The sequence below is a fragment of the Capricornis sumatraensis genome, chromosome 8 (genome assembly GCF_032405125.1).
Source record: "Capricornis sumatraensis isolate serow.1 chromosome 8, serow.2, whole genome shotgun sequence".
Taxonomy (NCBI): Eukaryota; Metazoa; Chordata; class Mammalia; order Artiodactyla; family Bovidae; genus Capricornis; species Capricornis sumatraensis.
The window spans coordinates 64,860,152-64,875,523 of NC_091076.1; the positions used below are offsets into that span (position 1 = coordinate 64,860,152).

Sequence of the window (15,372 nt, forward strand, 5' to 3'; positions counted from 1 at the left end):
AGCAAGCTTGTAAAGGTGAGGCAATCTTTACTGTCCAAAGAGGAAATTATCAGTTAGCTTTTACTCATAACAAGTCACCCTAAAATTTAGTAGATTAAAGCAAGCGTTAACAAGATACCACTGCACACCTATTAGAATGGTGAAAATCCAGAACAGTACCAGTATCAAATGCTGACAAGGATGTGGAACAGCTGAAATTTCCATCCATAGCTGATGGGAAGGCAAAATGGGACAGCCACTTTGGAAGAAAATTTAGAGATTTCTTACAGAATTAAATATATTCTTACCATGCAATCCAGTAATTATGCTTCTTGGTATTTTCCCAAAGGAGCTGAAAACTTATATCCACCCAAAAACCAGCACACAGATGTTTATAGTAACTTTATTCATAATTTCCAAACTTGGAAGTAACCAAGATGTCCTTCAGTAGGTAAATGGGTAAATAAACTGTGTTACCTCCAGACAATGGAACATTCAGTGCTAAAGCAAATGAGCTATCAAGCCATGAAAAGACATGGAGGAATTTTAAAAGCATATTACATATCTTAAAAGTGCAGTCTCAATCAGCTAGTACTTTTCAAGTCTCTGTTTGTGTGACACATTCTATTATCTCATTTACCAAGAAGCCAATCTGAAAATGCCACATAGTGCATGATTCCAACCACCTGACATTCTGGAAAAGGCAAGACTGTCTCTGGAGAGACAGTAAAAAGATCTGTGGTTGCAGTTTGGGGGTGAAAGGATAGGTGCGAGGGAAGATGAGCGAGCAGAGCACAGAGGATTTTTAGGGCAGTGGAAATACTCTGTGTGGTACCATAATGATAGATACATGTCATTATACATGTGCCCAAACCTATAGAATATACAACACCAAGAGGGAACTGCAGTGTAAACTACGGTCTTTGGAGACTCACAGAGAATGAACTTATGGTTGCCGGTAGGGAAGGATGGGGGAAAGGGATCGTTAGGGAGTTTTGGATGGACATGTAATCACTGCTATATTTAAAATGGATAACCAAAAAGGACCGCCTGTATAGTACATGGAACTCTGCTCAATGGTATGTGGCAACCTAGATGGAAGGGGAATTTGGGGGAGAATGGACACATGTATATGTATGGCTGAGTCCCTTCACTGTTCACCTAAAACCATCATAGTATTGTTAATTGGCTATACTCCAAAACAAAAAAAAATACTATGGCCTCTGGGTGATTATGACGTGTCATTGTAGGTTCACCAGTTTTGACAAATGTGCCACTCTGATGAGGGCTATTGAAAATGGGGAGACTAAATTTAGGGGTAGATTATATACAGGAAACATCTATACTTCCTTTCAGTTTTGCTACGAATCTAAAACTGCTCTTTTAAAAGTCTTAATGAAAACATTAAAAAATTTTTAAGTGCAAGGATTTATTATTTCTCACAAATCTATGGGTTGGATAAATGGTTCTGCTGGTCTGAGGCAATTCAGCTGGGGTTCAATGGTCTAGGACGATCTCTCACCAGGGACAGCTCTCCACGTGGTCACTCAACCTCTGAGAGGTTGTCGTGGGCTGGTACACATAAAGGCATAAAGGTTCCTAGCAGAAAACTGATACAAGTCTCAACAGGCCAGCAGTTTTCAAGTCTCTGTTAGCAGGATACATTCTATTATCTCATTTACCCAAGTCTCATAGCCAAGACCAGAGTCAGTAGGGGACGTGACTTCCCACGTCCTTGCATACTTGATGGGGGGGATTCTTGCACCCTTTTTGTACATAAGCTACCAAAGGGAGGAAGAAGTTAAATATCTGAACCAAGATCTAATCTCTAATAGCCAAGCTAGAGCTAGAAGAAGTGCTTGGTACAAAAGGGAAGCCTCTCTATTTGACCTGATATCACCAAAGCATATAGGAAATGGTCAGGCGGTATCTGAGGAACCCCCGTCCATGTATGACCACAGAATGGTTTCAATCCTACACTATAGAACAGACTTCAGCTATGGAATCTTGAATGGAATATTATCGTTTGGGTTTGCTGTATTTTTCTAAGGAGGGTGTGGGTCCCGTCTTGTAGACATCAAGGAAAACAAGAAGACAAGTTGGTTGGATCTGCTATTTCTCTTACAATTTAAAAAGAAAGATTTTCCTGTGTGCGATAGTGACATAGATTAAGTGCTGGGGTCCAGCCCCAGTGGATCCAGGGTGATTCGAAGGGGAGACGGATAGGTGAGGAAAAAACTTATTTATTTATTAATATAAGGTTAGATTAGGAAGAAATAGTATAGTAGGAAAATTAAGTGGAGAAAAGAGGCTGAATAACTTGGTATACATGGAAAGCCAATAAAGTTCCAGACAAGGAGCTTGCACCATCTACGTTAGGCCACCGGCCTTCGTTTGAATATCGGAGAGCACCCCGCCTTGGGCTCTCTCTCTTACAGATCTTAGAAGCCGGGACAAGTAAGTAGACATGGTGAGCCTCCATGCCCCAGATGGGAATTCAGCCAAAAAAGGGGAGAAAAGAACGACATGGGGAAGCCCAGCATCGGTGCAAGACACCAAAAACTATTTTTCAAAATCAGCTTATATACCCCAAGTTGTACATAAATAATGGAATATGCAGAGTTATGCAGGGGCAGCAGTCCTGACCCTCACTGAGACAAACAAGGCTTTCTTTTTGCATACCCTCCGGTATGCAAAAGGTCTCAGGTGGTTTACATTATCTTCTGGCCAAGAGGCTTGTTAACATTTTTATGGCTCTCTTCCTGGATAATTGTCTATCAACCAGAAAACTCCTTTTCCCTAGAAGTGTGTTTTCTTTACTCTGCATCACCCTCAAAGTACTGAATAAAGTTACATTCCTGTAGAACAAAGGTGCAGTGGGTTATAACAAAGAAAGTACTTAACTCAAAGATCTAGTGTTGCTAATACCAGGTCTACTACCTGTTTTTCTATATACCAACTATATCTAAAAATAAAAGATATGAAAATTTGGCAGCAAGTATTGGCTCAACAAATGAAACCTTTAATCGGTCCTATTCTAATGATTTTGACTCCTCGGAAGCCCCTACATTCCTAGGATGTTTTAAGCTTCCTGTGCCTCCCACAGTCAGGAGGCCTCAAACAATCACAGGCACAGCTGTACGAGTCCTGCAGGCAGGCTAAAAGGCCATAGGAGGGGTTTGTGAATTGAAACACCCTTTCAAATGCAGAAGACTAAAGCCTTGAGATGACTTTTTCCAGAGTGTGTCAGGAGAGTGGAAAAGTGCAACACAATAAGGCAGGCATATTCTTATTTTGGGGGGTACATGCTCAGGAAATACCAGGGGGAAAACCTGAGATCTGACTTGACCTTGCCCATCAGATCTCTGCCACATGACCTTGTCACGGGTGGGATTCCTCACGCTGGCTCCCGGCAATTAAGATCATGCACATGGAAGAAAAATGCACATATAGGTTATTTCCAAACACAGATATTTACAGTAAGTACACAGGATGTGGCCACCTGCCTCATGGGTCCTGGGTCTCTAAAATTTACTGACCCACAGCAAGAATCCATAAGGAGTCAGGTGTGCCAATATTCAAAACATAAATGGTTGAACAAATTTAAAAGTACACTGAACTGCTGAATATTGCAACCATATGAAACCATTGCATGCTGTCGCCGTTCAGTTGCTAGGTCGTATCCAACTCTTTTCAACCCCGTGGACTGAAGCCCGCCAGACTCCTCTGTTTACGGGATTTCCAACGCAAGAATACTGGAGTAGGTTGCCGTTTCCTTCTCCAGGGCATCTTCCCCACCCAGGGATCAAACCCACGTCTCCTGCATTGGCAGTCAAATTCTTTACTACTGAGCCACATAAGGAAGCCCAAAACTATTGCATAGTAGCCCTAATCCAGGAGTCTATCACCATAGACTGGAGCACAAAAAAGCGGCAAGAAATTGAACACCGAGTGTTTCAGGGGAGCAACTCCTTATTTTACAAGAATGTATCGTTTTCACACCATCTGAGAGGAAAGATTTTGGCAAGTTAGCTGGCTTGCCTTTTCTCTCATCTAAAGTCTTCTGCAGCTCAAATCTTTCCTGCAGTCCAAAGGGGTATCTTCTTTCAGTGTTGGCAGTGGTAACCCATCAGCCTCCACAGCTTTTGCACTCAGGTGTGTTTCCTTGCAAAGACATAGAGCGGGAGAGGTGAAAAAGCATTTTCCCTGGAGGCATGAACTGTGTTAGCCGCTAGAAGGATGTTTAGTGTTGGAGATCATGCCAAGCCAGCCCTGAGGACCACGTACCAAGAGACAGAGGTTCTCTGTGTTCTCTGATGAAGTTATTTAGTGTGTGCTTACTGTATAAAATGGGCTTCCCAGGTGGCCCTAGTGGTAAAGAACCCACCTGCCGGTGCAGAAGACTTAAGAAATGCAGAGTTCGATCCCTGGGTTGGGAAGATCCCCTAGAGGAGGGTATGGCAACCCACTCCAGTATTCATGCCTGGAGAATCCCATGGACAGAGGAGTCTGGTGGGCTACAGTCCATAGGGTCACAAAGAGTTGTACACGACTGAAGTGACTTAGCACAGCACAGCACACTATGATCTGAAGAGTGCTCCAAAGCAAGGGATCCAAGCAGGGTTCCCTACTGTCTGCATCTTAAAGGCCTGGCGCTTTGAAAGTTGGGATGTGCTAGGCAGGTGATAACTGCTGTCCCAATATGTCAACCTACTGCATGCTTTGTGTCAGAGTTGCCTCGAAGGACATGACTTACACAGGCCCTGGATGGAACAGTTTACTCAAAAAGAGAAGAGACAGAGAAAATCAGCTACAACAGTGAGGGTCAGCCCCCAACACACAGCCAGTGGGTGCCATCTTGCAGTTGACTTAAGGCAATGATCTGCATGGTCCCTCTTGGGCTACAAGTGAAGGGCCCTTTCCCTCCCCACCAGGAACAGATACTAGTGGGGTTGACCTGGTGCCCTATGTCATTACAAGCTTAAGCAAAACAAAGAAGCATACGCTGAGTCCTAAACAGAGTAAGATAATCCCACACAAGGCAATAAGCCCAGCACAGCTGTGCAGCACTTTATCTCTGGGAAAGAAGTGTTCCAGCCCCAAGGCCTCTCTTCTGCAGCCCTGAAGGGGTTGAAAGATTGCATAGACTAGAATGCCTTTCCCGATGCAGCGTGCAGCTGGCCTAGGGAGAACTAGATCACTACCTCGCTTTTGCGTGGGACTCAAGGTATTTAATTTGAATTCAAGGTACCTTCCTTACTTTCTTACTTCCATACCTTCCTTACACAGCCATCAAAGGAGGCCAGACACCTGGGATGATTTCATTTGGAAACTAAAGGTACTCTGGTGTTGGAGAAGACTCTTAAGAATCCCTTGGACAATAAGGAGACCAAACCAGTCAATCCTAAAGGAAATCAACCTTGAATACTCATTGGAAGAACTGATGCTGAAACTGAAACTCCAACACTTTGGCTACCTGATACAAAGAGCCAACTCATTGGTAAAGCCCCTGATGCTGGGAAAGGCTGAGGGCAGGAGGAGAAGAGGGGCAACAGAGGATGGGATGGTTGGATAGCATCATTGACTCAATGGACATGAGTTGGAGCAAACTCCAGGAGATAGTGAAGGACAGGGAAGCCTGGCATGCTGCAGTCCATGGGGTCACAAAGAATTGGACATGACTTAGCAACCAAACAGCAGCAAGAAAGGAACAGCAAGCAGTGCAGGGAAAAACCACTTCAGGCCTCTCTCCTGAAAAGGGACCAGTGCATCTGTGCATGGAACACCATTCTGAGATTTCAAGACCTGCCCAGGATACAGACACATAACACACGGAGTGACGAGAAAGGGGTGATGGGGGAGTTGAGCGCAATGGCAGACAATTGCCATAGGCCAAGTGCAGGTCTGAGAAAGCAGGGGGCCCATCTTAGCTCAAATATGCTCACACTGTAGTAGTACAGGGCAGCTCAGCTTATGCTAGACAAACAGGTTATGCAAGCCTAGGTCCTGGGATGTGGCAAGACCAGTGTTTACAGGCAGAAATGACAGGGTAGTTGGTATTTCTGCAGGGGAAGAAGCTGCCGTGTGTGCTAGGCAGTATTGTGAAATAGTTATAGTAAGTGCTTCGTGTAGTAAACATGTCATCTCAAAGGAAGTGCCCATAACGCAGTTTTGGAGTGTAGTAACTGCTCAGAAAGCACCAGCTGTTGTTATCATCAGCGCCAGAAGACCCCTGAGGTTGGAGCAGCGTACAAGGAGCACAGCCTGCTCCCTCAGCCATGCCAAGCTGAGTAACAAATAGAGTTGATGCGATTCTCCAATGTCAACAATGATGCTTGGTGGCATAGGAAAGGAAAACCCATAAAAGACTCAGGAAGTACACCAAAACTGCTCGATTACAAATAAATAAATTAGAGAGAAGAAACAGCACTATACTGTGAAGTCGGACATGTCTTCATTGCTTCCTTTTGCTGAACAGATGTGCATTCGGTGCTGCATCAGATGCTTCTCACACTACCTCCCACCCATCAGCCCCATCGCTTCCTCTGGCCACCACTACAGCAGCCAGTCCTGTACAGGCCTTGCCCAGCTCCATGGAGGGGCAGTCTGGCAGCATCTCCCCTTTCATAGCCTGCATCTCATCATGCATGCCATTCCTTTCCTGAATCAGGGAGTCTCCAATGCTGAGACAGAGAACCTGCAGGAAACCACTTGGTACTCAGGACCGAGATGCTGCAGCCTGGAGGACTCATGATAACAGAGACTTGGAAGTCACTGGGGAGTATCCACAGCAAAGGAGAAAGTCAGCGAGTACATGGATAGAATGGCTTGTCCCGTGGAAGTCAGCCAGCCTCTTCCCTCAGCCACAACAGAGCTAGTACAACAGGCCCTTGGCCGTGGTGGCAAGGATAGAGGTTATGCATGGGCCAACAGTGTGGGCTGTCTCTCATCAAGGCCCATTTACCTATGGCTGCTGCGGAATGCATAACCTTCCAGCAGAGGTAGTCATCAAGTCTCACCATGGCACCACCTCCAAGGAGAAAACGCAGCCGTACAGCGGCATGTTGGTTATCTCGGACGTCTGCCAACCTGCAAGGGAGAGTAAGCCAACCTTAGCAGGACTGACACTTATTCCCGATGTGGGGTTTTTCACTACCAGCAGTACCTTTGCCAGTCCAGTGGTGCAAGGACTTAGAGGATGTCTGATCACTCAGTATGGAATGTGCACAAGAGGGCCTCGGGTCAAGGGATCCATTTTACAAATGGTGTGAGTCAGGGGGTATATGGGATCCACTTGGTGTTACCATATACTGAAACAGCTAAGAGAATGGTGAGGGGTTAATAATTTAGCTGAAGCGAAAACAAACTTCAGGGCTGGGACTTCTCCAGAATGCAGTGTATGCGTGGAAGCAAAGAATGTTAGATAGTGCCATGTCCCCGGTGGCTAAAACACGCAGGAATCAAGGGGTTGGCTCTGTCTTCATATTTCCAGTCATCTATTTGTGATTCCCATCCCTGAAACATTAGACTCTGCTGGATTTCCGGGGAGATGGGAGAGGTGGAGATGAGCTAGCATGAGTGCACAGGGTGGGTTCTACTGAACCTGAAAGAACTAGTGTGTGTGTGTATGTGTGTGTGTGTGTGCACGTGTGCACACGCGCTCAGTCACTCAGTCATGTCCAACTCTTTGCAACCCCATAGACTAATACAACCAGCTTGAAGCAAGCTTTGTGATGGATTAGACATAATAAAGGCACAGACACCTCAGAGGGAAGCAAGGGGCAGACTGTATTATGTATTACGTCACATCCTTGCAGCCTCACTCCTTACCTCAGCCGCTGCTCAGTCACCGCTTTTCTTACATTAACGTTAAGCTTCATGCAGGTGTCTTACCTCGTAACTCTAGCTTTCCACGGGGCATCTCTGATTCTGAGCTATGGAATATGCGAAAGAACATAACAGACACTCACGAGCGAACCAGAAATGTGAATAAATTAGTGCTGGTATATACAGAGTCTAGAAAAATGGTACAGTTCCCTATCTGCAGGGAACGAATAGAGACACAGATATAGAGAATCAGGCGGACACAGGAGGGAAGGAGAAGGTGGGACAAACTGGGAGAGTGGCACTGACATGTATACATTACCAGGCGTCAAATAGACAGCTGGTGAGAAACTGCTACGTAACACACGGAGCTCAGCTCGGTGCTCTGTGACCTAGAGGGGTAGAGGGCCTAGAGGGGTAGGGTGGGACGTAGGAGGGGGCTCCAAAGGGAGGGGATATATGTATACCTATAGCTGATTACAGCAGAAACTAACAGAATTTTATAAAGCAAATATATGCCAATAAGAAAATGAAATTAATATTTGAAATCCACCCCTGGCCAATGAAGTCTTGCTCTTAACAGTCTGACACTGTGTAACAATCCACTTGAAGCTTACTAGTAGAAATTGACAACAGCTGTATTCTACTCACAAATTCTACGGGTCAGAAATTCACACAGGGCACAGCCCAGATGGCGTGTCTCTGCTTCATGATGCCCGGGGCATGCCTGGGAAGACACGAAAAGCAAGAAATGACCCAAAGGGATGAGGAACCATCTAGAGCAGGGCTGTGCAGTAAAAATACAATGCAAGTTGCATGCTCTTGTTGTTGTACTGTCTAAGTCGTGTCAAGTCTTTGTGACCCCATGGACTGTAGCCCACCGGGCTCCTCTGTCCTGGGGATTTCCCAGGCAAGAATACTGGAGTGGGTTGCTATCTCCTTCTCCAGGGGATCTTCCCACCCAGAGATCAAAGCCACGTCTCCTGCACTGGCAAGTCTGAACCACCTGGGAAGCCCATGTAGTATTTTAGATAGTGTCAAACACACAGGAGAAAAATCAAGACAAGAAATCTGGGCAGAGGGAGGTTATAATTTCAGATAGAGAGTCCCAGAAAGATTAACAAGAAAAACAACGTTTGAATGAGGAGTTGAAGGAGGTTAGGGAGAAAGTAAGATTTTCTCCCATAAAAGTTATTGAAGGGAAGAGTAGTGGAGGAAGCAGGAACAGCAATCTCTGAGCCAGCCTGCATAACCAGAGCAAAATGAGTGAGGGGAAGAGTGATAGGGTCTGAAGACAGAGCATGAACAGCGGCCAGATCACATAGGGGCTTGTAAGCTAGGAGAAGGATTGGGCTTTACACTGGGTTGGGATGGAGGATTAAAAAGCCACCAGTGGGTTTTAAATAGGATTGATTTGGCTGATATATATTCTAAAAGCATCACCCAGGCTGCAGTGTTGAGAATGAACTGAGAAGGGGCAAGGGCAGAGGAAGGAGACACATTGGGAGGTTTTTGCAAGAATCCTGGTGAGAGACAAGACTGGCTTGGACCAGGTGGAGAGAGAGGATGTGGTGAGGAACAATAAGGTTCTGGACACGTTTTTGAAAGTAGACTCACCTCAATGTTTTTAATGGATCGGATGTGGAGGTGAAACAAACAGAGTCAAGGGTTAAGATTCTATGTGAGGAGTCACATGACCAGGCTCACATGTGAGAGCACCCTGATAACAGGCTGCCTGTGCCCTTGAATGGGGTGAACTCCCAAGGAAAACATCCTGATAAGAGGATTCAGTGACCCCCCTCAAGGAAGGATCCTTCATAAACTGGCTCCTCCCTTCGCCTGTGTCCAGTGGGCAGCTGGAGAAGCCGCATGTCATCCTCGCCACTTCTTCCTGTTGCCTTCTCAGCCTCCTTCCCTTTATTTAGAAATAGCGTGTTATCTATTATACAACCCAGGAAAGCGTTCTGATCTCTGCCCTGTGACTTCCCGCTCCTCCTCTTTCTATAAATACAAGGGCAGAGCAGAGATCCAGGGAAGTCAGAGAGAGCCCCGGAGTCCTCAGGCTGGTCTGTGCACCGGGAAGATGAAGACCTCCATAGCTGCCCTCCCCTTCCTCATCCTCGCTGCCCAGGCTGCAGTTGGTGAGTTCAGTGAGCCTTCTCCCAGGTGGGCAAGTGGGTGGTAACTTGCAGACCAGGGATGAGACGCAGAGGGACGCCTTTGTCCCAACGTGGATATAGCTCCCGTTTAAAAGCAGCAGCAGTAGGGACAAACCTCTCCCTGCAGCCGTTGGTCCCTGGGGAAAGCAGCATACAGCTGACTGGTCCCACCTGGGGAAACAAGTCTTTCCCTTTCATGACCAGAATTATCGGACACTTTCTCTCAGCTGACATAGGAGCATTATGGGCAAGATCAAGAGAACTGTAGAAAAACTTTCACAATGTTAGAACTATCATATGCCCTCTAGTGTAAAACTCTCACTTCAGAGAGGCAATTGGACAAGCCAGACAAGTGACTCATTCAGGTGTACTTAATCATCTTATTTATTTATGTAACAAATAGATATCTAGTATTTCCTATGTGCAAGCAGGCACTGTTCTAAGTGTCTTGTAGATATTAATATATTGGATCCTCCTGACAATGCTGTAGGGTAGACTATCAGCAAACCATATGGATTTACTTATTATTATTATTAGTTACTCTCTTACAAACAAGAGATGAGGCATAGGAACCCTAGGTAACTTGCTCAAGATCACACAGCCATACGTGGTGGCATTAGGTTACAAGCTAGTTAGAAAGCTGTAATGGAAAGACAACACCCATCTAAGACTTAGTGTTGCAAGCCCCGCACATATCATATTAAAAGTCTATGCACATGCCTCATTTAATATAATTCATATGTAATTACATAAGAATAAGCTAAATTTTAGTTATGCTTGCCTAATTATTCTAGTACAGGTCCACAATTCATTTATCCAAATCTTTGGGGCTAGATGCATTTTGGAATGCAGAATTTTTCAGGTTTTAAAAAGGCAATGCAGTATGACCCAGAAATTCCATTTCTTCTTGATATGGCCAAAAGAACTGAAAGTATACATGAAAGAGATACCTATACAACCTTGCTAATAACAGCTTAATTTTTAATTGCCAAAAGGAGGAAGCAACCCAAGTGTCCATTGACAAACAAATGGATTGGAAAACAGGGTGTGTGTGTGTGTATATATATATATATATATATATATATATATATAGAGAGAGAGAGAGAGAGAGAGAGAGAGAAAGTACTATTCAGCCTTAAAAAATGAGGGAATTCTGATATGTGCCACAACATAGACAAATATTGAAGACACGATGATAGATGAGATAAGCCAGTCCCAAAAGGACAAATTATATGATTCCACTCCTATGAGGTACTTAAAATAGTCAGATTCAGAGAGAGAGTAGAATGGCAGTGGCCCAGGGTTTAGGGAAGGGGGAAATGGGGAGCTATTGTGTAATGGGTACAGAGTTTCAGCTTGCTTTCAAGATGAAAAAAGTTCCATGGATGGATTGTGGTAAGTTGCGCAATATGAGAAGGTACTTAATGCTATTGAACTGCACACTTCAAGATGATTAAAATTGTAAAGTTTATGTTATTTACATTATGTATGTGCTAACTCTTGGTTATTAGCAACTACCACTAAACCCAGACTGCTGCCTATAGCTCTTGGTACTTCGGTTGACAGCTCTTAAATGTACAAAATCACCTCCAGTTCATGGTCAAGCCATAAATATCCCCATCTTCAAGTCGGTCTGCTAGAGCTTTTGCTTTTCCTGATTGTGATTTTTGTGACATTTTATCTCAGACAATTGTACTTTTTGATAACTTGAGGAAAACAAAAATTACCTGAAAAACTGCCTGACCCACTACATTGCAGACGTGCAGTCCTTGCAAAGATCGTAAATGACAGTTGTGAACATTCAGATGTGACTTTCTTTTCCTATTCATGTTCTGATCGCAGGGAGATAGTGAACAAGTGATTAGAGATTTTTTTATTTATAAGATCTAATGTAAAACCACTACTTGCAACTTTTTAGATCTGAATGTTGCCTGTTTAATATATTTCTTTTAAAGTTTAAAAGGGTTTTCTATCTATTGTTAATATCAGCTGGATAACATTTTGTCAAGTGGTTTTTTTTCCTGATTGTTAATTTGATGCTAGCTGGAATTCAAGAAATAACAGTGACTTTATTCAAATAAAGAAATATTCTAGTATTTTTTTTAATTGTAAACTTTGCATTATGTACATTCTATCACATTCTAAAAGAATGTATTTTTAAAAAGGTAACACATACCTGGACATTACTTAACATCCCTGGCAGAGTCTGAGAAACACACATTAACCAAACACAATTATATTTCTGCAGTAAACACATTCATACCAATGGAGTAAATAAAGCCTGTAAATAGCCTCACTTCACTTTGGGTGGTGTGGTGTCACCAGATCAGTTATAGAAAAATTGTTACTGTTTCCAGAGCCCTGTGAATCCCAGAAATGTGTAGAAAGCACGGTGCACTGGATTGCACTATGGAACTATTCAACTCGTCTACTAGTGTTGCATGTGCAGTTAGCCTTATGTATTCAAAGTCAATTGAATGGTTTCCTGTCTTGAACTTTTTCAAAAGTTCCCTGGAAAGTCTCAGGGCCTTGATAGAGAAAATGGGCTTGGAGGCAGATTTGGGCCAATGGTTCAGTATCCTTGCCTCCCTAGCAGGAGATGCAGTTGAGGAATGAGAGATGGAGATGTTGAAACGATGTTGCTTCCCAGTAATTTTTCTTCCCTTCTCTACTATTTCTCTCAAGTAGAAAACACGATGTCAAACCTGAAGTTTGAACTCTCAAGTCCGAAAGAATTTCATCATCACTCAATCTCTCACGGAGGTAAAGTTTTGTTATGGTATATATTTTAAAACAGCTAGCAGGTACGGATTGGCTCAAAGACTTCAGTCCACCTCATTCACAGGACCTGAGGGGGGTCCTGAGGGTGGTGAACATCTCCAAGGAAGTTCAGGATGGGCTGTGTGTCCATAGATGGCCTCTTCCAGAGATGGATTCGATTCCACCTGGCTGTCCCAAGAGTTGGCTCACTGTGGGGAGAAGGGAAGGGTGCTCGGACGCCTCCTGCAGGCCTCAGACCCTCCTTCTTCTGGGAGAAATTCTGCTCTGTCGTGGCCCTGCCTGGATGCCCTCAGACACACAGCTCAGCCCTGGGGAGAGCGAAGTGTCTCTGGCAAGGAGAGACCGTCAAGTGCTGAAGAGAAGGAGAACATCCCTTTCCAGTCCTGAACCTTCAGGACTTCTCTGGTGGTCCAGTGGTTAAGAATCCGCCTGCCAATGCAGGACACACGGGTTCCATCCTTGCTCCGGGGAGATTCCACATGCCTCCCCGCAAGGAAGAGTAGCCCCTGCTCGCTGTAACTGGAGAAAGTCCCTGTGCAGCAACACAGACCTAGCACAGCCAAAAATAATTCTTTTTAAAAGCCCTGCACCTTCTTACTCTTCCCAGTAGATGGGAGGGAAGGGGGAAAGGATGCAGTTTTCATCAGTTTTGTTCGTTTGGTTGCTAAGTTGGGTCCAACTCTTTTGCAGCCCCAAGGACTGTAGCCGGCCAGGCTCCTCTGCCCATGGGGTTTCCCAAGCAAGAATACAGGAGCGGCTTGCCGTTTCCTTCCGCAAGTTTTCCTCCCACCCAGTCCTTAAGTGACGCTTTCTCTCGTTGCAGGTTTTCACCGGCCCACGGACTGCTGCATGTCTTACACCCCACGAAACATCCGATGTGTATTCATGGAAGATTATATAGAGACGAGCAGTGCGTGCTCGCGGCCAGCTGTCATGTAAGTGTGCCAAGCTCACTGGCCATCGCTGGGGGCAGAGCGGAGAGGGGAAGGGGTGGCTCCTGAGGAATGGATGTCCGGGAAAGTCCCACCCTCTGGATGCTGCCAGGTCAGCAGAAGCATGTGTCCTCAGTAGGATCCTTCAGGGCACCAGGTATGAGATGCTCCGGGTGAAAAGGGAAGCTAGGGAAGGAAGGAAGGCGAGAGCCGGAGGGAGGTTGCCCGAGGAAACTCATTGAGTCGCTGAGGGCGTCTCAGCCTGAGGGGGAGTCTCAGAGAGAAGCTGCTCTGAATTCCTGCAGCGGAGAATGGGAGGAACTGGCTGGGCTGTCGGGGGCCCAAGGCGCAGGGAGGATAGGGTCCCCACCCATATTTGCTGAACCTTCTGCTGTTTGTAATCTTTCCCTCCACCTTCTTCCCAGCTTCGTCACCAAGAAGGGGCAGCGTGTCTGTGCTGATCCTAACAATGAGAGAGTTCAGAAATGCAAGTCGGACCTAAGGCTGGGGTCAGCCGTCGAGGACCTGAGATCGCTATTGCTTGAGCGTGGGAGCCTGGACCGGGCCCCCTCTTCTTCGTCTCTCTTGCCTCACCGTCCTCATTGGACGGTGGCCTAAATTACTTTTTAAAAGAGCAACAGTTACGGTTCTGTTCTGATTACAAAAGCAACACATTCATCAAGAGTATCCAATTTGACTTCACTCCAACTTTTAGAGGGAAAAGATTGTGTAGGAATTGCTGAACTTTGGATTCGTGGAGCTTTTTTGGGAGGGGGGAAAGGGTCTGAACAAGACATCATATTGTAAACTTTTTTAAGCTAAAAACATGACATTCAAATACAGACTCAGTATGTGTATTCAACCCATTAAGCACTAAACTGCTTCAAAGATCATCTGAGGAACAGAAGTTTATATAGTTATGGAAGATGGCATTCTGAAATGTTTGTTAGAGAAAAATAAATTTAAATCCTAGAGGGCAATAAATCTAACTTTGGGGATTATCTTTGCTACTAGACAGCAATCCTTTGGATCTGTGCTTAACAATAAAATTACAAATCAGTCTCAGTCAACAAGTAATTTCATAAATTCTGGGTGTTGGTCAACAGTATATAGACCATCAATCAAATGTACATTTCCCATACAGATTAAGGAATCCTGGGTGAGTCCTTCAGACAGTGCTCCAATATGACATTGAAAGGCCTATACTCATCCTTTTGTCTTAATGCTATGCTTTGGATTTTTTTTTTCTTGCCAGATATAATTTCCTAAAAGATATCTTCTCTAAAGTTAAAGGACATTAGGGAAACACTTAAAACTAAAGTTAATATCAATTTTAGGTTCATATCTATTAAAGCATATACATTTCTATTTACAAATAGTAAATCTTAATCAACTCTCGCATAAAATTCAGAAATAAAGGACTGAATTCCAAACAACAACATTTTTTTAAATTCATTTTTTCCAGGCCAAGTTGGCAGAGTAGAAAGGCCCTGAACTTATCTCCTCTCATGAACACACCAAAATCACAACTTGGCTAAAAAGTTTATTCGGGTTTTCCATAAGATGGTATGGAAAAACCAAACTGAATATTTTGGCCAACCCAATATTTGGAGAACAACTATCAGTGGAAAAAAAGAAAAACAAACAGAACCTACCAACAAGAAAATATCTTTTACGACTAAAGATGTTAAAAGAGG

At 44.4% G+C, this 15,372-nt stretch overlaps 1 protein-coding gene across 2 annotated transcripts; it reads left to right on the forward strand.

Annotated features, from left to right (window-relative positions):
* Positions 1 to 9,778: 9,778 nt before the first annotated feature.
* On the forward strand, positions 9,779 to 15,098 carry LOC138084297 (C-C motif chemokine 4-like). Of its 2 annotated transcripts, none has more exons than XM_068978501.1 (4): positions 9,779 to 9,944; positions 12,648 to 12,725; positions 13,567 to 13,678; positions 14,101 to 15,098. In XM_068978501.1, the coding sequence occupies exons 1-4, from the start codon at positions 9,887 to 9,889 to the stop codon at positions 14,291 to 14,293; spliced, it is 441 nt and encodes a 146-aa protein (XP_068834602.1). In that variant the 5' UTR covers positions 9,779 to 9,886; the 3' UTR covers positions 14,294 to 15,098. The 2 variants fall into 2 exon arrangements, with proteins under 2 accessions (XP_068834602.1, XP_068834603.1); XM_068978502.1 differs by having other exon boundaries at positions 9,783 to 9,944; positions 12,651 to 12,725.
* The last annotated feature ends 274 nt before the right edge of the window (positions 15,099 to 15,372 follow it).